The 23,856-nt window shown below is 43.8% G+C and overlaps 1 protein-coding gene across 4 annotated transcripts in view; it reads right to left on the reverse strand.

The window, feature by feature from the left end:
- Nucleotides 1-23,856, reverse strand: part of HTT (huntingtin) — a 197,298-nt gene that overhangs the window by 35,627 nt on the left and 137,815 nt on the right. For all 4 annotated transcript variants that reach the window (XM_075570290.1, XM_075570271.1, XM_075570281.1 and 1 more), the window contains 10 exons: nt 23,004-23,145; nt 22,065-22,244; nt 18,426-18,602; nt 17,476-17,552; nt 14,178-14,316; nt 13,376-13,498; nt 11,470-11,683; nt 9,677-9,822; nt 3,226-3,403; nt 941-1,030 (listed from right to left, as the gene is read on the reverse strand). In XM_075570290.1, the coding sequence (XP_075426405.1) occupies nt 941-1,030; nt 3,226-3,403; nt 9,677-9,822; nt 11,470-11,683; nt 13,376-13,498; nt 14,178-14,316; nt 17,476-17,552; nt 18,426-18,602; nt 22,065-22,244; nt 23,004-23,145 (1,466 nt within the window). The remainder of the gene's footprint in view (nt 1-940; nt 1,031-3,225; nt 3,404-9,676; nt 9,823-11,469; nt 11,684-13,375; nt 13,499-14,177; nt 14,317-17,475; nt 17,553-18,425; nt 18,603-22,064; nt 22,245-23,003; nt 23,146-23,856) is intronic.

Raw genomic sequence — 23,856 nt, forward strand, 5'->3', positions numbered from 1 at the left:
GACCACACTTGGAGACAAGCACCTTTCCATATCAAGAGACTACTGTTGAGTCCACATTAAAGGTATTTGGGACTTGTTCCTTTATAAATCTGGGCTGGTTATTCACACGTGTGAAACTGAAAGCACAGTGCATACAGTACATACTAACCCTTCTAACAGACACACAATGACAGGAAAGGAGGTCAGTTGTTCCTTGCAAGAGCTGAAGCAGCTGTATTAATCTTGATGAAAATGAGTTTTTCAGTAAATGCCAACATGAAAGGTCTTCACAGATGTAGTTTGTACAGGAGCGTTGAAGCCCATTGTAAATAGGATTATATTTATCTACTCTGGCTTAAATAATATGGTGCAGGTGGCTGTGATATAGACAGTACCGCTCTTATCAAAAGTCAGAGGCGATGTTTATAGAAGTAACTACATGAGCACACAGGTGCAGTTCTACGGAGAATCATCCGCACCAATTTGACAAACCAGGCAAAATATTACACACATACACAAACACTAACCTGCAAATGCAACATACAAAATATTACACACATACACAAACACTAACCTGCAAATGCAACATACAAAATATTACACACATACACAAACACTAACCTGCAAATGCAACATACAAAAGATTACACACATACACAAACACTAACCTGCAAATGCAACATACACAATATGTAAACGGTCTCAGTTTTGTAATGCTACAACAGGAGGGGCCAACTCCAGCCCTCGAGAGATACCAACAGGTCCGGTTTTAAGGATATCCCAGCTTCAGCATAGGTGGCTCAAACAATCGAAGACTGAGTCACTGATTGAGCCACCTGTGCTGAAGCAGGGATATCCTGAAAACCAGACCTGTTGGTAGCTTTGGAGGACTGGAGTTGCCCCCCCTGTGCTACAGTAATGATTGCCCATTCCCAGAACCGTATTGCCTGCTCTTCCTTACTTTGTGCGGCTTCATCCGCTCCGGGGTCTTTGGCGGAGCTGTTTTTCTTCCTCTCTGGACTAAGAAGCTGGTCACCTGGTTCCACAGCAACTACGAGACACGCGCGCACACACTTTTATTCCCAAACAGAAACTACTTCAATTGTTTATTTTTTAAATAGCTGTATATTTATTGTCAAACTCTAATCAAATCGAAGGGAGAAGCTGTAAAAAGAGAAATCGCTAATAGAGAGCTCCTTCCTATCCAACAATATACCCAGAAAGACAATAAGAGATCGGGCTCAATCTACAGTAATGTCCTGTCACAAGTCCGACAGAAATGTAAAACGCCGATACATTAACTACCCATGTTAGGGAGTGCTTGCTTGTTACAAAACAGTTAGTGTAGGGTGTTTGTGGCTTTATATTTTATGATTTTTATGTATGTATACACATATTCTTATAGCGCCCACAGTATGTATGTATCTCAAAGACAATACAGTACAGGGAATTATAATAATACAATAAGCGATGTAAAGTCAGACAATGGGAGAATAAATCCCTGCCCAGAGAACTTACTCTAAGCAGTACTGTATGTGGGAGACGTACAGAGACAGCAGGTGAGGGAATAAGTGCAGTAGATGGTAGTGCTTGGCCACAATGGTTGGTAGCACTGACTGTGGGCATCAGACAATAGCCATTAGTCTGGGCTATTGGGATATATCCTTTGTTTTAATAAAAAGGTTATGCTTTTTATTTATTTTTTAAAGATACAGCAGTAGATGGAGCCATATTTGCATCTTTAAATCTTGTCCAAGTAGCAAAATGAAAACAATAAAAACATAAAAGAAAATGTTTTACACAGAAAAACATAACTGCTCCCGTTATGGCAGGAAACCAAAGCACAAATCATCTGAAATGAAAAGCAAAATATAATCTCCAAAAAGGTATTGGGTTAGCGATATAGAAGAAAAATAAGACTGTCTGCTATCTTTATTTTTTGCTTCTGAAATCTTCCACTGAGATGCAACCTATGCAACTAATAGATGACATACTACAATCTGTGCCTCTTGTGCTTTTTGTAAGCACAGAGCACATGGTTTATGCTGATAAAGTTGTCAGTTGTATCCGACTATGGACTTCTAGAATCACTTATTAAAAAGGAGACCGGCTATTCGATTTTTTTCATTACATCTCCAATCCGAAATTGTGTCCCCATTTTGGAATTTTAAATTAGATGTGTAATTGTGAATAAATGAAAGTCAACTACTCCCCCCCCCAATTAAAGATATTTTACTGGTGTATGGAACACCTTTTCTGGGCTTTATTTGGGAAAGCTGTACATCTGAGAAATACATTCAGAGCCTGATTTAAAGATGCAATATTTGGAGATATGTGTATTAACCCCAGATTAGCAAAAGACTGATACCACACAATGATTACAGCTTTTTCGATCAGATGTGAAGAAATTCTTCAAAACACGGAGAAAAAAAATAATTCAAATTGATAAACCCCTTTATATAAATTTGGTGGGTGAGGCATAAAGAGATTTATTTGAATACAAGGTTGTGGTTACATAAAATAGGTTTACATACAGTATTTCACACCAGGTAACAAAGGAGGGGGAGGGAGGAGGGGGTAGGCCACCTCTTATTGGACCAACAAGTAGTTGATATGTTACAAGCTTTCGAACCTTCTAGGGACCAAATCATTAATAACTCATTTGGTGAATTTTTTTCAACAATTTGACATTTTTGTTATTTGGTTAATTGACTCTTTTGGCTGGGCTGGGACTTCCAGGGTTGTGTATCACCTCCAGGCGGAGACTTACGGGGGTTCTGCTTCACCTCTGGACTGGAACTTCCAGGGTTCTGTCACCTCTGGGGTGGAGCCAAATGGTGTTTCTCTACTATATATCAGAGTGTAATGCTGTATATGTTTAAACCTTGCTACAGGTCCTACATCGGATCAAAACATTGAACCTATTAAATCAACCACATTATTTTTGAGCACGTTTGGTATACTACTCTTCAACTGTGGTATACCATACTGCCTCATTAACGGTGGCGAGTCTGTCACCTTTGTTGTTGTTATTGTTTATTATTACCGGGGACCTATTCTTGATATGTTGGATTATAAAATAAGCGCCATATTTACGAAGTAATGCTATATTATAAGACAGCACCTTTCACTTGAAAACATTGTTTTTACGTCAGTGGGCTGGAAAGTGACTTGTACTTTGGGTGCAAATTGCTTTACAAAAGAGCTCAGCATATGTGTTTCATGTACAGTATGCTGTACACTCACCTGCTTCGATAATGAACCTAATGCATGTTATCAGAGAAAAGGCCTGTGTCACGAACTCCGCCGAAGCCAGCATGTTCCACATCCCGGGGTGTTGGAGAGTCAGGCAGCAGCAGTCGAGCACAGCCTGAAGATCTACGCTGAGTGGGACCTGTTCATGTACAAAGTGCCACGACACGGCCTGTGGACAGAGACGTCTCAGCATTATGTACTGTATATGTGCACAATAGTTTTGTATTCATGTCCCACAATGTATATTAAATAGTTACAAATGATCCCTGTGGGTTAAATGAAGCTGCACCGTCTCAACTATTTTAATGTTTGCTCTATAACCCGAGGATTTCGAACGGGACCAGCAACACAAACTGCTAATCGCAAAGAGCTAGTTAAGGGGTGGCCAACTCCAGTCCTCAAGGGACATCAATGGGTTAGGTTTTAAAAAGCTATTCCTGCTTCAACACAGGTGGCTCAATCAGTGACTCAGTCAAAGACCAGCTATGCTGAAGCAGGGATATCCTTAAAACCTGACCTGTTGGTGGCCCTTGAGGACTGGAGATGGCCACCCTGAGCTAGTGCGTTATGTAGCATTTATGGTTTATAAGTACACAGAGCTCTTCCAGCACAGGAAAACAAAAATAGCACTGGTGAATAAATATGGGTCTATGTATTTTCTATTCTACACACCTCTTAAAATAGTCACAGATAAAGTATCCAGCATTCATGTTAAAAAAGTCAAAGAATCTAAAATATATATATTTATTTTAATCATGGATGTAACGAAAATGGTGGGGAATATTAAGTATTTTAATGCAATATGCAATTTAACATAAAACAAAAGAACAAGGCGCACAACGCACATAGTGTATTAAAGTATAAAATGTGACTTTATGGTTAAAAGTAAATAGTTCTGCGTACATCAAGTGAGAATAAACAAGCAGTTGGTATATAGGTTTACCACACCAGGAGATGACACTGTGCGACACCCTCGGATGGATCTCAGCATGCAATGGGTCTGGAGTCGTCTCATCTGTCCCTTACAGCGTCCTCCGTTTAGGGGTGGTAGGTGGATAAGTCCCTTGTATGGAAAGCCCCACAGCACACAGCTCACAGGGTGGTAAAAAAGCCGCAGGAATCAGCGTTCGTGGATCACTGCACCGTTTGCCGCCACTCCTCGTTATGCGCTCGGCGATGACGTCACGAGTCGCTCCTCCGCTTCCGCAATGCCTCTCGTGGAACGCACAGCTGTGCGTGTCAGTCCAGTACAGTTCAGCAGCGGGGAGGAATAAAGCGCTAGGCAGGCGGCTTACAGATAGTGTCCAAAATCACACAGGAAGGGGGGAGAAGAGCATAGACACCTCTCTTCCAACGCGTTTCGTAACACTGGGTTACTTCTTCAGGGAATGTATGATCTTTTGTTTTTTGTTTAGTTCCTGGGGTGTCGAGCCACCCCCAAGAAAGGCTGCAGACCCACGATTAGTGCAAGATCCACACTTAAGGTCCACAACATTGTTTGTTTAATCACGGTGCACTGTTCACTTGATATTTGTTGTCACTAGTTATTAGCTGCGCACTTTCACTCTTTTCTAATGCAATTTAACATACCTGCTGCTGAGCAGTTTGCATTATGCTGGATGGGTATATTTATTACAGTATCTCCTCTATGCTCTTTAGCGAAGTATAGTTTGATGCTGCCTATTGTTCAGCCACACTGGAAATGCCGTATGTGAAATCCCGGACACCAAGGTTTACTTCCTTGATGACCAAGTAGGTTACTCTTTTAAAGGTCAATTCACACAGTGTTAGGCGTTTTTTTCCCTGTTTTTAGAACACACCTGGCTAAATCAGTTTGAGTGGTCAATCAGCAGCCACTTCCTACTCTTAAGGGTTAAACCAGTACTATTTAAGATCTATCTTGGTTACTGATTTGTCACTGTCCTCGAACAATAAAGCCTACACCGTAACCCCCATGTTTTTATCATTTTACTTACCTTGATTCATTTATTATTTAAATACTATATATACTAGGGCGAGTTATTTCAAGTAGAGGATTACTTAGGTGTGCACCTACCCAAAAGTATTATTTATTTATAATTTATATATATATGTAACTCCTTTTCCCACACCCTAAAGGAGATTCGGTTCTGGTTATCGGTGTAGTGCTGCTCACCTGTTAAGCTTACAAGATACTGAGTGTCTGCCGGTGTTAGTGGGGATAGACAGGACAGGCTTTTGGATCTGTAGCTCTCATCTTTGGTGCAGCGCTCCATTCCAACAGGGCCTATCACAGATATGTGCAGTCCCTGCAGGAAATCCCTTTACCCTCCCCCTGGAAGACTGCAGCCTCAGGCAGGAGTAAAACATAACTTGATGGTCTTTCAGCTCTGGTACAGCATACATCACAGCACACTGTCATACACAGCAACTTCTCTGTGTCCCTGGAGCTGGAGGCCCCAAGAGTCTCTCCTTGACACCCACTCTCCCTGGTGGAATATGGGGGTAGAAGCTTCCACTCCCCTGTGGGAGGGAAGGCCTGAAACCAGGTTCCTGGCTCAGCACACCTCATCCCCCAGAGGGGGAAGGAAGAGAGAAAACACCTCTCTCACTGCGGAGTGAGAGAGACAGACGTTTGAAACTGCAGCCCCTTTTTGTTACCATGGGAGGGTCTCAGGTCGCCACCTCTATTATGGGCAGTACCTCGGCCTTGGACCACCCACCCATCACTACTAGGGAGCTGTTTACTGCAGAAAGGGCAGAGATTAACCCGAACACTGCCTGCGTTAGTACCAGGGCGTGTGTTAGGCAGGGAAGATTAGTAGTCCAGGGGGTACCTGGCTACATGCTCCCCCTGGTGGAACTCCCGCTCCCGCTGAGACATCCAATTTACATACCATCCACTAATGTGGAGAACAAGGAAAAATAACTTGGAAACATGGTATAACATGGGTATAGTTAGATCCTCCTTACGCTGAAGAATCTTATACATTTCAGTAGTAGTGTTTGGGATAAGGCTTGCGAACTTCCTGCCCTCACCATCTGGTACAGTGACCGTATAGCAACGCTTCTGGCCCTGCTCTGAATTATACTCAACCCATTCCAAATAAATGTTCCTGTCTACTTAAAAGACACTCATTAGGTAGGACACTTTTTCTTCATTATAGTAGTACACCACTGTGCAGCGGGCAGCTAGATAATCTAACACAGCATCTCTGAGTCACCATTCCTCCCTACTGGCCTCTGCCTCTCTCATAAGGGGTTCAGGAATATAAGGGTAATCGTAACCCTGTGACTTCCTATAGTGTTTAACCACTATACGATCCGCCCTGCTATTCTTAATTAAGTTCTGCCCACAGGCTTGCCCTGGCAGTACCTAAAATAGCAGCTCTGTAGATAGAGTTTCTTTCTTTACCACCTCAAGCCCTGAAGGTGTTATCATCCTTAGTCTTATATCTCTACAACGATCCCGGTTTCTTCTGGGTTAAACTCTCCATCTTTCCACCAGTGGTCTACTGTGCTACCTTGCATTAATAGGAATCTAGTCCTATTCATGTGTGGCACATATCCTTTGAACATTGGATCCCACCATGGTAGTACACCAGTACACTGGTTACACCAGAACTAGGCATTTCAATACATTCATCCCGCATTGAACCCACAGTAGATGGTGGTCTAGAACAACCAGATTTACAGGAACCTTCCCGTGAAGACATGGTATAATCGGACAACCCACCCCATGGCACATCAAAGCCCCCCATACCCTATTGTCCTGGGTAGGTTCTGGCACAATGTCAGTTTCCTGGGTAACGCTTGTTGAGGCCTTAATATTAGTATCATGTTCCAATGTCTTAGGCATCTGGCGCCTACCTCGGCACATCACCGCAAGTACCTTGTGATGGTCAGGGTCCTTGGCAGCTTTGTGGTCTCTGGCCTTGCCTCGGGCACAACACTGCTGAAGAAAATTATCGGCCTCTGCCTTATTCACCGGAGCGGAGATCATGACTTCCGTATCCGCCCCGGCGGCCGAAGTCGGGATGACAACTTCCGTTTGCACTGGAAGGGTGGCAACAGACAGGAAAAGAAGTACCAGCCGGTACCTCAAAGATGGATGCCTCCGCGGGAACCAGCTGGGCTGAAGCACCCTTGTCGTTCAGCGGGGCTGTGGTCATCGCAGGAACCTGTGGATCGGATGTATCCTCACCGTTCTGCTGGGCTGATGTCTTCTCGTGGGCCTCCCGGCCGGGAGCAAACACCTCCGACGCCTCGCGAAGATCCACCGCCAACAGGCTGCCCTGCTCTTCGCGAGGAGAGGCAGTCTCCATGTGTTTCTGCAGGCCGCAAATCAAAATCGTAGAAGGCCCGCACATCCTTCTGGGTAGGATCAGGTGGTGGCAGCAGTACCAGCTGAAGATGAGGCGTTCCGCACCTCTTGCAGCGGGACTTCACTGACAATTCCCCGCCGAGGTAATCACATTGTGCGCATACACACTGTAGAAAGTCCTCCCCGTTGATCTGCACCAACAGGATCCCTCCTGGTAGTGTATACAGTGAAGAGGCTTTCTCAGCCATAATAGCAATAGTAGCAGGAGCAGTCTCAAGTAGCTCTGTCTCTGCTGAATTACCACGTGCATCTAAGGGTGCAGTAGCTTGTGTCCGGCTATATCCCTAGTGGTGTCACGCAATCAATTCTGTTGAGTGCCTCCTGCCCCTGGTGGATCCAGGAGTCCAGGCACTAAAAGGTGGGCGCGGCTCCAGTTTTCGCGCCAAGCACATTTCAGGTCGCGGCTTCAGCTTTCGCGCCAAGCCCTGCACAAATCTTGCAAAGAAAAGCTTGCATCTTGCAAAGCTTACCACGTGATTCTCCCATTTTGTCGGGAACCACTATAGTATTGCTAAAGCTCCTATAAACGGGGGTTAGGGTCCCTCGCACGTCGAGGACCCGACCCTCCCCCCGAGACGCTACCCGCACATACTGTGAACACTTTCGGTTGGACATTCATGCTGTAGTGGGGTTCTGGTCCCACGGATCACAGGAGCCCTACATATCAGTCCTCTGCTACCGCCCTGATATAGTGGTTATCAAGCACCTCTCAGCCTGGCATGTTTTTTGGATATTCATGTGATAGCTTCCCCTTCAGGAGGTTCTGGTCCCTCGGATCCCAAGATCCCCCAGGTACACTACCCATAATTCTTCTTGCAATGGCCCCGGTGAAGTGTTTTTAAGGCACTTCTCAGTTTGGCGTGATAGATAGTGAAAGATCCTTTAGCTGCAAAGCCTGCCTTCTCAGATTTTAGATCTCAGCAGCGCCTCCAAACTCAGAGTGTCCGCCGTTGTTACTTGGGGATAGACAGGACAGGCTTTTGGATCTGTAGCTCTCATCTTTGGTGCAGCACCTCCATTCCAACCGGGCCTATCAGAGATAGGTGCAGTCCATGCAGGAAAACCGCTTTCCCTCCCCCTGCAAGATTGCAGCCTCAGGCAGGAGTAAAACACAACTGTGGTCTTTATTCTTCACAGCACAGCATTGCATTGCATACAGCACACTGACATCATACAGTCCACGATCTTCTGTGGCCCCTGGAGCCAACTCCTGGAGCTTGAGGCCCCAAGAGTCTCTCCTTTACACACACACTCCCTGGTGGAATATGGGGGTAGAAGCTTCCACTCCCCTGCGGGAGGAAAGGCCTGAAACCAGGACCCTGGCTCAGCACACAGAATCACACATCTCCTCCCCCAGAGGGGGAAGGGAGAGAACACACCTCTATCACTGAGTGAGAGAGACAGAGAGAGAACCTACTGAACATTTGGAACTGCAGCCCCTTTTTGTTACCAGGGAGGGTCCCAGGTTGCCACCCCTATTATGGGCAGTACCTCGGCCTTGGACAACCCCCCCGTCACTAATAGAGAGTTGTTAATTGTAGTAGGGCAGAGATTAACCCTAACACTGCTTGCGCTGGTACCAGGGCATGTGTATTAGGCGGGGTAGATTAGTAGCCCAGGGGGTTCCTGGCTACATATATTTTTTTTCTTCCAGGTCGGACGGGAATATCAAAATACAGGCATACCCCGCATTAACGTACGCAATGGGACCGGAGCATGTATGTAAAGCGAAAATGTACTTAAAGTGAAGCACTACCTTTTTCCCACTTATCAATGCATGTACAGTACAGCAATCGTCCCATACATGCGTAACTGATGTAAATAATGCATTTGTATCAGGCTCTATAGTCTCCCCGCTTGCGCACAGCTTCGGTACAGGTAGGGAGCCGGTATTGTTGTTCAGGACGTGCTGACAGGCGCATGCGCGAGCTGCCGTTTGCCTATTGGGCGATATGTCCTTACTCGCGAGTGTACTTAAAGTGAGTGTCCTTAAACCGGGGTATGCCTGTACTACTTTAACAAAACAATGTCCCTTTCACCTTACGAGTACGATATTATCAAAACTGCCCCTCATCTTACCTCAACAGAGAGCACCACAAACTTCACAATCTCAGCCTCTTTCTCCTTCTGGACGTGAAGAGCTGGAGGTAGTTTGGGCAGCAATAGCAGGTACTGAGCCAATGCCCGGCAGAGGGTGACCAGAGAGTAGTACATGGCAGCATCTCCTGTATCCAACACAACACAATCCATCAAATCTAATGTCCTTTACACCCACAAAACATCACATCTATATAAAAGGTACTGCCTTTGGCCCATGTACAATTTGTTGAGAAATGGGGAAACACAGTGACTGTTTAAAAGGGCAATTTCTCCTAAAACCAAAATGAACTAATGATGGTGGCATGGTTTCTTGTAAGCGGTTGACACATTTTATGTACAAATAAAAATTATATATGGTTTTTCAATTGTACAGTATATGCAGGAAACTTGTGCATCAAGTCTCTCGCTAGGTTGTGGTTGAATGATGATAGCAGAATAATTTGTTTAAAGAGATTAGCGGGAAAGAACACTTACCAGACGACATTCCAATAAAACGTACTTTGAGAAAATGAAAACGGACTTATTTTTACACATGAAGCAAACGAGTTAAAATGTTACTTTAGAGGGACATGAATCTTTGAAGGAAGGTGATTGCATTGCTAAGTTGTTTAAGAAACTTTTTTCAGCCCGTTAGGTTAACGCATCATTCTGATGACGGAATAAAGTTTAGTCTATCTACTCTAATGGATTGCACATTTCCCTAGTATACTCTAATACAGGGGGGCGCAAACTTTTTTCCCTGCGCCCCCCTGCCGGCTGTCCCCTCACTCCCGCGCCCCCCCCAACCCCAACTTACCCTCGCACCGGCGTAATGACGTCACGTTGCCATAGCAACGTGACGTCACATGACCTCGCAGCGTCATTTTGACGCCGCGTTGCCATGGCGACGCCGGGAGGAAGCCGCCGGAGCCACGGGTAAGTATGGTTTACAGAGGCCCTGCAGCTCCCCCGGCACTTAATTTAAGTGCCTTCGGGAAGCGCGCGGGGCCTCTGTAAACCTCGCGCCCCCGTCGGCAGTCTCGCGCCCCCCCTGGGGGTCGCGCCCCACAGTTTGCGCACCGCTGCTCTAATTGTTATAGCCTCCATATTCATGGTGAGGTGTGGAACCTGATTGGTTGCTATACGATTCCAACTATTTGCCGATTACCCAACCCAACTGCTCTGCTCATCAGAACCATCACACATTTTTTTTTTGCTGGATAAAAACCCAAAGTGCTTAACATGCAAAGTCTTTCCACATTGTCCTGTGTTTTTTGTGCTGTTGTCTTTATCAAAACACCACATCCTGTAACCTTACCATTTTTATTCCTCGCCAAGTTGCACGCAAATTGGGCAAAAATCGGAATATATTTAACTTCCACTAGCGTGGATACTAAGGAGATACTGTGTGATCAAATACTATGCCCTTCAGAATGGTAATAGCAAATCCTAACTGTGGGATTCCACTGAAAAGCTCAGTGTGTGTATAAATTGGATTGAGCCAGCAGGAGCACTTGGGCAACTCAATAGAATAATGTTCCCATGTTTCAGTGCTTCACTGCCCAATAAAAGTGGAGTATGGACCTTGCTACATATTTCTAGAGGTGTAGTAACAACATGGGGATGCGCATTACCTACTGATGTCACTTCACTGACAATTCAAGGAAGGAATCTGTCACAATGACAAACCTACAAGTAGAAATCTTGCCTTACACATCTGAAAGTAGCTATAGGCATGTGGTGTGCATTCTCATTGCTTTAAACAATAACTTCAATTCTACTATATTGATTACCAAAGATAATGCTCAACGTGTCCCAGTAGGCAGTGCTCTCAACCTGCAGTAAAGGCTGCAAAACCTGATGGCTGGCTGGCACCTGCTGTACACTTTGGGAAATTAGATCCAGAGTCACTGTGAGCGCAGTCTCAAATAAGGTGCGGTTCTCCTCTCCCGAGAACTGGTTCACACCCAGTGCTAAGCAAGGGGCCAGCAGGCTCAAGTTAAATTCCTGGAATTGAAATGGAGAAAACATTTACTAGATCCAGTATACCAACTGCTGAAAATTAACAGATTCTGGCACATGCCTCTTAGCACCAAATACAGAAAAGGTTGTAACTGTGTTAAAATGTAAAAAAAAAAAAGCCACAGTGCACACAATCCCTGTTCACAGAGCTTTCCCATGTAATACTGATGCAAGGCATTATTATGATGATGCGCACAATGTCACAAGGGGAGAACACTAGTATCCAGTCCCCCACTTCCAAGTCAGTGCTAATCCTTCTCCACAGTGTAAGTGTATTTATTTCAGCATACAAAACTCTACAAAATATAGTTGTATCAGCAACATGGGATAACTTGTGTCCAAACATAATCAGACTTTCACGTTTAGTTACAATAGCCCATTTCCTATTAAATCTTTTTGGGAATTCAAAGTATCTAAATGGCAAATGCAATATTGTATCTCAAAATAGGAATTAGTGTTTTAAACGTGCAGTGCTACCTAAGGTCTGGTTACATCAGTGGCAGTAAAATATTTAAAAGCAGCATTGTACCCTACAGTTTTTGCTTGTTTGGTTTTGTACCTGTCCCCCAAAGCAGTATTTCAGCACTCCAAACCAAAATAATTTGTGAAATTCCCTTACAAGAACTATTGTCCGGGAGAAAAAACTTGGCCACTGTGGTCAGCCTCATTAGCAGCCAATTGAAAGCTGTGACATCGTTGTTACAGGACATTGCTGCTTCTGATTGGGTCCACACCCCACACTCTTTACTTTTATACAAAACTAGGAGAAGTAAAAAATTGCAGCAAATCGGGGCGTCTCAGGAACTGTGAGGCCTGTGCTTCATATAATGTAAAACAAAGAAAAAACAACTATTTTTCATTGGAGTGCAGAGGGATTTGTTGCTTTAGTGCTTAAATCAGTGTTATTCATTTATTACTTTTGTCAGAATTTTTTTTTCGTTCCAAGAAGGTACTGTACAGAAAATGTGAAAAGAAAACTCAATATAAAATATATTGAATATAAGAGTGACAAAGTATCAGTGATGAACAACCAATTGAAAAACTGATCGTTGCAAAAAATTGGAACAATCTAACAATCTGCCCTGCAGTTTAGGTTAATATCTGTGACCCAGAGAGAAAAGAAAATCCAATGGAGAAAATAATCTATAGCACTGGGACAAGAAAATAAGAAAACCAGAACATGGTGTGATCCTGAATAACACCGTTCCACTTCAATCTAGCAACTCCAAAGATCATTTACATACATGACCAAACCAAGAAATGATCGTGGGAGTCACTAGATTGGGGAGGCGTTATTCCCAACACGGATCACACACAGTTTTTCTTGTCCCAGTGCTACAGGTTATTTTCTCCCCTGTACAGAAAATGGCTTGACGGGCCTGTATCCACTTTTTACCACTTGCCTGATGAAAATAGTTTTGCTCCTGAGAATATAGATACAATAATCTTCTCTTGGCTGGACGAAGTGTTTTACTCTACACATACATTATGAAGAGCAATACTGCTGGATAATGGTTTGTACTTCAGCTTCTTATCCACTTTCAAAACCAACAGCCTAGCATTGAATTCTCAGTATACCATTTGAATATTTGTTGATAGTAATCATACATCACTAGTTTTCCTATATATGAGAAATGAAACAGCTTCTCCAGTCTGTGGAATAATGAATAACTTTACCTTGCTGGTTATGAAAGCGTGACGCTCCGATTGTGGGATTTTATGCACTAGCTCTGCTCCTTCCAGCAGTGCAGAGTCTGAGCGGGCATAGCACTGGGATCTAACCAGGGACAAGTACCAGTCCTTTAAAAAAAAACCAGAATATATATGTACAGTGAATGGCCGAGAATTACTACATGCAATGTCCTCTAGCGACTTCATTGTGCTGTATCCTCTTTGCTGCCAGAGGCCTGCAACGAACGGTATGCCTGTGCGGAAGCAAAGGCGGTTAGAGCAGGGGTGTTCAACTCAAGACTCCCCAACAGGTTGGGTTTTAAGGCTATCCCTGCTTCAGCACAGGTGGCTAAATCAGTGGCTCAGTCAGACTGCATCAACTGTGCTGAAGCATGGGTATCCTTAAAACTTGATCTGTTGGGGGGGAGGGGGGTCTTGAGGACTGGATTTAAGCAGCACTGGGTTACAGTAGTTTGTAAATTTGTTAATACTTTATAATCATAGTCTATTGGTGGAATTTGCCCTTTTATATCAATTTATTGAAAGCTCCTCGCACAATGATATTATGCTTAGAAGACATGATATGGCCATGTTTCCCGCCCCCCACTAAACTTCTAGACACAAAATAAATCAGATTTCTGCTTTATATAAAGCCACCTTCTCTCCAAATGAAATGGACAGTAATACAACAAACATTCGATGCGATTTGAATTAAGTCACAGGAAGCCACAGATAATGTCATTTCTGTGCTCTTTGTAACTACTTGGGAGCAGAGCATCTAGTGTGGCAATGAAAACGGTTTCATTACTTTGTCAGGAACCAGCGTCTCTAAGGGTGGCCGATCTTCCCCGTCCAGCGGGTGTGAAGTCACTAGGGGTAATGGGCTAACTGTGTCCGGTGCCATAGTCAGTCGAAATCTATCCAATAGTGAGAAAAGTCTTTGGTGTCTGAGAAGACAAAATAATTGATAACATTAACATAAAAGTGCCGACTTAAAATACAAAAACAGAATGCCTTTTATAAGGAGACTTGTCAGATGAAGACACTATGTAAGCCTTACAAATGCTGCCATGTAATTTCCTAAGCTACGGTACCCGCATCCATCACCACTTCCCAAGTAACATCTTCTGTAGCATAACGTGCAGTTGGTGGGTAAATGCAATTAGCTCCCACCCGTCTAAGTTCTTTCACAACTAAAGCGATCTCACATTTTAATCTGGTCTGTAACTGTTTGATACGCCTAAAAGATAAAATGTTAAACAGTTCATGCAATGTCTTCATACATAAAGGTATAACCCCTGTTCACTTAATGTAACCATGTATGTGTCATCATAACTCTATGCCCAGGACACAGTTGAAAACGAGAGGTAACAAAGTATTACTTCCTGGTAAAATATTTTATAAATAAAATAAATCATGCATGGGATAGAGCTGGCACACTGACATCATTATTAGTTTATTTAGTACATGGAGATGAAAGTCTACACCTCACAAATAATCTTAAAATGTGTGGTCCACAATAGGGAACAAATGTATGACACTGCCGTGTGCAATAGATTAAATGTAGGTGATTGACTCCATTTGAAAAAAATTGGAGTCAAGTCATTTTAAATACATTTTTTTAATCATTTTTTTTTATTTCCATGGTAAGCAAATGCTTTTTTCATGACTCATCTACTCTGCTGTGTGACCAGACTTGTGTTGGTTTGTTTGGCTAATGCTGGCAGCGTCGTCAGATTGAAGAGATACTACGAAGAAAAGAATTACCAGGTAAACAGACAACAAATGGGACCTGTAGAAAATAGGAACTTTCTTATTTCAACACAATATGAAAACATATGACTTTCACAGTGATTAAGTATTTCCAAGGAAACGTATTACAGTGATAGGTTGTTAAACCTACATGAAACTACCCTCATTCATTGTAAAAAAGAAAATGATGGTTAAAAGTAGGAGATTGAAGCCTTAAAAGAAGTGTTTTTGAATGATTTTTTTTCTTCATGCTTTCCAGACAATATTGTGTAACTATTGCAGCCTTCATTTTAGATGGGGTCAACTCTCCCTTGTCCTGTCCCCCATCTCCTGTTGGTTATATGGTTATGGTTACCATAAGGGTGGGGGGAAAAGATCATTGATATTAAAGCAGCAATGCCTCCCAGAAGTCTACATGGAGTTCAACTCCACAAAAGGGTGCAACGTTTTAGCACGCCCTCACTCCCATTCACAGGAAAAGGCCAAAGCAGGAGTGGCGTAGGGCCACCAACAGGCTAGGTATTAAGGATATCCCTGCTTCAGCACAGGTGGCTCAATGGCTGAACCACCTGTGCTGAAGCAAGGATATCCTTAAAACCTGACCTGTTGGTGGCCCTTGCGGACTGGAGTTGCACGTGCGCGCCCCCTCCCCCCCCCCCCCTTCCGGGAGCTAGAGCTTTGCAACCTTGTGAGGATCTGGGCTATAGTAGGGCCATCTTGCCCCATGAGCATGTCCGGCTTCTGTTCTGTAAATGTGGTTTTTTTTTTGTTTTGTTTTTAAACAAACTTGATTTTCCTAATTTCTAGCTTTTGAGGTTAACACAGTAAACCTTTAGAATGCATCAGGCTCTAGGGAGAGCTTAATTTTAATCTCCCAGACACGTAATATTTCAAATCTTATATCTCCTTAATGTAGTATCAGATAAAAAAAAAATTTTTAAATCTGTGTTCGAAGGAGCAGGAAGAGATCTCTCAAAGCAAAAACCCAGAAAGCTGGTGATCAGACGGACGGACGGACGGACGGATGCGCGCACGCACACACACGCAATCGAAAGCAGTAAAAAAATGTCTACAAATATTTAACCACCTTAAATAATACATTCAAAATCCTACGTTTTTTTTTTTTGTTTGTTTTTTTAAAGAACAGAGTACTGTAGTATTAGGTAACTTGCTGCAGTTTTCTCCCCTACTCAATATGCTTTTTTTTGTAATTCGTTTTAATGTATTCCGCTTACAGCGGTGTTTTATTTTTATCAGTTGTGTAGTACTGTATTAGATCATTTTCTCTTCCTTTTTCATGTGTTTTCCAGGATTGCTATAGTATTAAGGGGCCTATGCAGAGAGCAGCGCTGGAAATAATTGGAGATAACAATAAATTGTAACTTTAATGGCGTGATTTTATCTCCATATGCAGGAAGGTCCGAAAACTGCATTTAAAATCATGTGTGAATATGGAGAGTTTCAACCGGCGAGATGCGCGCTGGTGAAACATGTTTGAAAAAAAAGCGTTTTTTTTTTGTATTTTCCCTCTCGCCGGTGAGCTCCAGCTTCCTGCCAACTTTTTTTGGCGGAGGTAATTGTATAATTTCTCTCCATGTTATTGGCGCGAACAGCCACTAGATGGCGATCGCGCCTTTCTGAATAGGGACATTTTTACAACTGGCGAGATTTAGGTTCTCGCCAGCCGCGCGGCGCAATTTACAAATAAAAAAAAAATTGCGCGTTTTTCTTCACTCGGCATTATCTGTTTTTCTCTAGCCAAATTTCGGCAAAAAATGGCGATTTTTATGTTTGCGCTGCTCTCTGCATAGGCCCCTAGGAGGTTATTTATCCATGTTTTTGGGCTGTAAATCAAGGGCAAAACTGGTATAAAACCCATAGCGCCAGATTCCCACAAGAAAATCCCAATTTAATTGTTAATAAGTTTATTACATTTGGTGCAGTTTTCTTGCCCCAGTTTTCAAACCGGTAGAGACTTTAATAAAACAAACCCTTAAGTATAAATCCTCAAAAGCATTTGGTTACCATGTAAACACCGAAAACTTTAAGTTATCTAAACTTACTTGTATTTGCTTGTTTGAAGTTCTGTCTTCTAGATTTAACCATTTACACAACTCATTGCCATGGGGACCAGACAAAAAGTCATCACAGGATAAGTTATGCAAACTACAGGACAGGTCTGACAGTGACAGAGCCTTAAGCTGCAATACAAATCTTCAAGGAATATTATGGAGAAATCAACACGTTTTACTACCGCCCTAATGAAGCTTATTAGTTAGTGAATCTTTCATCCATTTGAGGCACACACCCTCTGCAGGCGCTTTGGTGTTCAGCTACTGTTTGCCTCAGGTTACCTTTGTGCTAATCCGCTGTTCTGTAAGTTTTCCTGTATCCTGTCCAGTTCTTCAAGCGGTAACTGAGAAATGCTATTCTGTAGGAAAATGAGGAGACATTAGTAACCTAAGAAATGTACTTGTATTAAACTGCCAGAAAAGTATAAAACTAATTAGAGGGGCACATTTAGCTCCTTTACTTCTCCTTAAGAAGGTGGCCACATTTAGCCCAGTAGGAAAATGAACAAAGAATATATTTTCCCATAATCTTTGAACCTGAAACATTAATTTGCCAATAGCTAGAAATGTGTTCATGGTTGTTGCCATGGGCTGTCAGACATATAATCTTAATTAGCAAGGTGTAAAACAGGCTTGTGAAGGGGAGGGGGGGGGGAGAGATATAAGCGAGGAGTTCCCATTAGTCAGAGAGAAGGCAAAGGACAGGACTCCTGATCTTGTGACTAAAAGGCTTTCAAATATATAAACCAAATTGCAGCACTTAATGGATTTCTGTGAATAAACTCAGCAATGGGCGCTCCTCCACTGGCAATTGTATCTAAACTTCAGAGAAACGCCTGACAAATTAGCTAATTAACTTCTGCCACTCCCGTCTTCCTTACATGCCGCTGGAAAATGATAGAGGGGCAGAGACACTGACAGGGAAAAATCGGGACAGCGGCAGCAGGAGGCGAATAAGAGGCAGATGTGAGATAATGTAGGGTTGCACCGTGGATGTTTTAGTAATGCGCGTTAGTACTAATTGTCCGCTAATGCTCTGCTGCTCACCTGGCACACAATGGAATTCATATTTTTTGGATACAATTGTTCTCTAGTTACACAAAGCTATTCCCTATACCTAGATACAATCTCTTCAGATTTTATTAATAAAAAAACATTTCTATGGACGTTTTACACGAAGTCAACTGTGGGGAATGATGGCTGGTTACAGAGATGGCATGATATTTCCGTACCTGTGGTGTTGCGGCCAAAAGCATTTCAACTCGACGACAGGCTAACGTGTCTACCATGCGAGCCAGCACACGGAACGGGGTGCAAAGCAGCTTGTTAACGTACAACATTAACACAGCACCAGACTGGCTGAGGTGGATTCCTTCTAGGCACTGCAGTGTCTTCTTCAGGGACGTCGGCTAAATATTCAGAACAAAAGTATAATTTAGAATGTAACGAATATCAACAGAGAGTCGTTGTAATGAAGCCACCGGCGAGATGCTGATTGGCAAAAACAGTCCCTAGAAGCAAGATTAAGATAACTTTAATACTACAGAAACATTCAAAACACACTCCCAAAGTCACATTCTGACACTGAAACAGCAGTGCTTGTTTGAGGTATAGGCCAGGGGTGCTAAACTCCAGTCCTCTGGACCCAGTAACAGGTCAGGTTTTCAGAATATCCCTGCTCAGTAGAAGACTGCACCACCTGTGCTAAAGCAGGTATATCCTTAAAACTTGACCTGTTGGGGGGATGGGGGTGGTCTTGAGGACTGGAGTTGAGCACCCCTGATATAGGCAGAAGACCGAGGCAATTGACACATTTGCCAGGCTTCCAATCTCTGGACTTGGCTCTGGCCAAACTGATCACATAAACTTTAGGGTCTCCCCTATTACCATGTCACTTATGTGTCTCATTTCGAGCTTGTGTAATTCAAACCATTTCTGGCATCTCTCACTCTCCCTCTTCCCCACAATTTATTTTCTAATGATGGAAGCAGTGCTAGTTTGCTTACGCATACAGTTTGCATCAATCACCTACATATTTCCTATTCTCATTTTAATATCTGGTCTGTAACTGTTACATACACCTATAACATATATTATCTCTGTATGCAATGTCTTGTATATAATGTATAACCTCTGTTCATTTAATGTAACCATGTATTTGTCATCAAAACTCTCAATGAGAGAGGTAATTCTCAATGTATTACTTCCTGGTAAAACATATGCTCAATAAATTGGACACTGTCATTAGTTAACTATAGTGCTAGGTGGGACTGCACCTTTCATGGAGAGGTTAAAAAATGTTTTTGTTGTTTTATTGTCTTACATTTCTGAATACATTAACTAGATTCCATCTGACAACATTGCAAAGTATTTAAAATCCCTAACAAAAGAGGGAACCCCCGCAACTGTCTAAATGTAATGTGTCGGTGCTCTCTAGGTAAGTGCATATAACAACAGACCAAAGAAAAAGAACCTAGTAAGGGCACTCTAAACACATGGTGATATGGTGAACACTTTATTCAAATAATTTTAAAATAATGGTTGATAAAATAAGAATTAAATGTTTAGATCCTTCATATGAACACTGAATGTGGTGTTCTGGATCAATGAATGCTGACTGCAAGTATCCTCTATAAATGTATGTTGCAGTTTGGACCAGTGAGTATGGTGAGTCACTGTCCAGATGAACCAAAGCACCCTAATTGTCGCTGCTGTAGCAGTATGTGCCAGTATAAACAAACCCTAATACGCAGAATATACAGCACTCTAGCATACATAAGGAACCCTAGCCAGGTCTGCCAAAAAACAGTGAGGTAGCATGACTGGCTGAATGAATGGGATCCTGGCTAATAATATAGCTAGTACAGAGCTAGGAATACTGTAATTAGATGATAGAATATAGGGTTTGTACATAATCAGCTCAATATCACTGGCTATGAATATAACCCTAGGAGAAGTGATTATGAGTCTAGGGAGCAAAGCAATAAGTCCCTAACCACAATGTGGGTATAATATACTGAACACACATACATAGTAACAACGGTAGGGCTGACTCAGATCAGGTAGGTATAAAGTCTGTTCAGCGTCCCTCAGGTAGGTGGTGTATATAATAACCTATCTATAAGGTAGTAAACAGTACTGACCCAACACCAACTCTGTTGTCAGAGTTGATCTCTAAAGGATCAGTACTCAATGAGAGGTAGGAGATAAATACATGGTAATGCTGAAATAAAATAATCAGCTTACTGCTACTGTGTGACAGCACGGAGAAGGGTATCTTGGTTCGTGTGGGCTCCCTATAGATCATCCGATCGCAGGGAAGCACCTAAATTGAAAAATAGCGCGCTGCAGTTGTTGACGAACACTGCCGTCAGCTGACTCATGTGTGTGAAGGAGTCCTGCGCGTGCACCCATTTTCCGACACGCGCGTTTCGCGTAGCCGCTTCCTCAAGACAGACAGGGTTTGTTTATTTATACTGGCACATACTGCTATAGCAGCGACAATTAGGGTGCTTCTGGACAGTGACTCACCATACTCACTGGTCCAAACTGCAACATACATTTATAGAGGACTAGCTGAGAGACCCGGCGTTGCCCGGGAGTCACACTGTCACCACCCCCCCCACACACACACTGTCCCCCCTCCCCCACACACACACACACTGTCCCCCCCCCTCACACACACACACACACTGTCCCCCCCCCCCCACACACACACACACACTGTCCCCCCCCCCACACACACACACACACACTGCCCCCCCTCCCCCACACACACACTGTCCCCCCTCCCCCACACACTGTCCCCCCCTCCCCCACACACACACAGTGTCCCACACACACTGTCCCCCCCTCTTCCCCCCACACACACACACACTGTTCCCCCTCCCCCACACTGTCCCCCCCTCCCCCACACACACACACTGTCCCTCCCTCCCCCACACACACACTGTCCCTCCCTCCCCCACACACACACTGTCCCTCCCCCCCACACACACACGGTGTCCCACACACACTGTCCCCCCCTCTCCCCACGCACACACAAAGCCCCCTCACCTCTGCCAGGACTCACAGCACCGCTCCTCTCTCCCGCGCTCCTCCGATTGTCGCGCGCCTGGCCCTTCTCTGCTCTCCCTCCTCCCGTCCGGGGAGCGCTGCGCACGCGACCCCTCTGCACCTGTGAGAGCGAGCCGCCGGGAAACGTGCAGCAGGGAAGGTGCAGGGCCTGTCCGTGTGACGGGGGAGAGTGACGGCCACCGGGAGGGGGGAAGGTGCGGGGCCTGTCCGGGGGGGGGGGAGAGGTGAGCTGCGGTCCGGGTGACGGGGGAGAGTGACGGCCACCGCAGGTGAGCTGCAAGGGGGCCTGAAGCAGTGGTGTGAGTGTGTGAGGCCAATGAGAGGTGTGCGGGGGCGGGCGAAGGGACCAATGAGATTGCCGCTAGGGACAGGGAACACACCAGGGAAACATACATACATACAATGCTTTCAGAAATATATAGTAAGATACTTGCAGTCAGCATTCATTGAGCCAAAACACCACATTCAGTGTTCATATGAAGGATCTAAACGTTTAATTCTTATTTTATCACCCATTATTTTAAAATGATTTGAATAAAGTGTATGTTTTAAAGTGTCCACCATGTCACCATGTGTTTAGAGTGCCCTTACTAGGTTCTTTTTCTTTGGTCTGTATTTAAAATCCCCCCAACAATGTCACCATTTTTTTTTATAGGGCAGATGGGATATTTGTATCTCAGTGCTCACAATGTCATAACTAAACTGACCGGAATAAATGTATAGCATACCCACCAAGGCAAGTCACTGAAGGAACGTCAAAACAAGTTGAGAAGAAGGAAAAGGAGACAACTTACTGTTGCTAGATTTTCACAGCGTGACTGAATTGCTTGGATGAAAAGACCGCTAGCTGCAGAATTCCTGTGTATTGCGCTGATAAAGTCCTGCACTGGAGGTTCATGGGACAGATTTATCAGATCTTGAACGTGATTGACAATGAGCCAGGTCAAATGCTCAGAATCGTGTAGGTTCTGACACTAGAAGAGAATATATATTTTACACACAGCATCGGCACAGAGTCTCTCTCTCTCTCTCTCTTCTCCGAGACTGCAAACTAAGAAAATATATATTTTGTACTCCCCAGGAACAAAACTCCTTTTCTTTATGTACCTATGTAATCTAAAGCACCAGAGCAATTTTACTGAAAGCAACAAGGGGGTATTGCAGTTATAGGTGTATCCTGGAGTTATAGGAGTATATTGCTCAAGAAAGAAAAAAAAAATACACAAACACAAGAAGCAAAGTTCATGCAGTTTTTTTTAGAGCCAAGTTTTATATGATGTACAAAATGTTTGCATCGAATCTTCACAACGAGTGGTAGGCAAACTGCTCCCATATTCAAGATCAAGCCCCATTCTTCTGATGTCCCCCAAGTGATAGCAGGGGAGGAAAGCAAGGCTCCTTCCTGCTCTCCTACCACCACCTTGCAGTGTCAACAACGGTGCGTTCCTGCCATCCCATAAAGAGGTGAGCGCCTGAAAGCGAGAGAAGGACCAGGACACTGTGAACCGATAACATCTCAGGATGTGCCCAGCTGAGAGTTCAGGTTGGCCCATTTCTGGTCTAAAGACTACACTCCGTTTTAAAAGTGCCTGTATTCCTACTTCTTTTTAAATCCTTAAACCACTGCACAGCAAGGCGCTATAGGCCCTGTATTGATGGGATTAATTGATCCCTAAATGAAGGGATATCAATTACTTGTTACACACTGTAGTTAGGTTTACATATACACTTACCACATAATCACAAAATAGGATTAGCGCTCCTCGTCGCACAATTTCCCTGTTACACATGCCAAGCTTTGACTCTGAATGCAAGTCGTCACTCTCCATTGACATTTGAGGGCTAAGTAATTTGGCGCTGGACAGACTGTTCCTTCTGCAGAGAAATACAATATGACTAGTAAAACAGCCATTCAAGTTACGGCCTCCGTATTTTACATTAATTGGGGGTGAAAAAGACGAAGGATTTTTCACTGCATGACTGCGACAGACCCCAGTATGTGTGGGAACCCAGGGAGACCAATATTTTCCTGGCAGATATTGCAGACGTTTTCCAAACACCAGGGCAGCTCAATAGAAATCACTGTAAATAAGGTTATCTTTGTATGTATATCTTTATTTATATAGCGCCATCTATGTAGACAGCACTTCACAGCAGTAATACACGTGACATAATAATATAACACATAATGGGAATAAGCGCTTGAGACATAAAAGTAACATTAGCAAAAAGGAGTCCCTGCCTGAAGAGCTTACAATCAAAGTGTTAAGTAGGGAGAACGTAGAGAGACAGTAAGGGTAGGGTGACCAGATTTGTCCTGGCAAAAACCGTGAAAAATGTCACACGTGCGCGATCACAGCTTGCTGGTCACACATGCGCAAGAGCAGCCGAAAAGTGCAGATCGCACATGCGCAGTCGAGAAGTGCTCTTCGCGCATGCGCAGTCGGCGCTAGCCATGGGAATCCTAAAACAGGGACAGAGCCCGAAAAAAAACAGGACTGTCCCAGCTAAACTGGGAAGTCTGGTCACCCTAAGTAAGGGGGTGTTCTGGCAAGGGCGTCTGCACAGGGGCCACGGTCGATGTAC

Source organism: Ascaphus truei, chromosome 1 (assembly GCF_040206685.1).
Source record: "Ascaphus truei isolate aAscTru1 chromosome 1, aAscTru1.hap1, whole genome shotgun sequence".
Taxonomy (NCBI): Eukaryota; Metazoa; Chordata; class Amphibia; order Anura; family Ascaphidae; genus Ascaphus; species Ascaphus truei.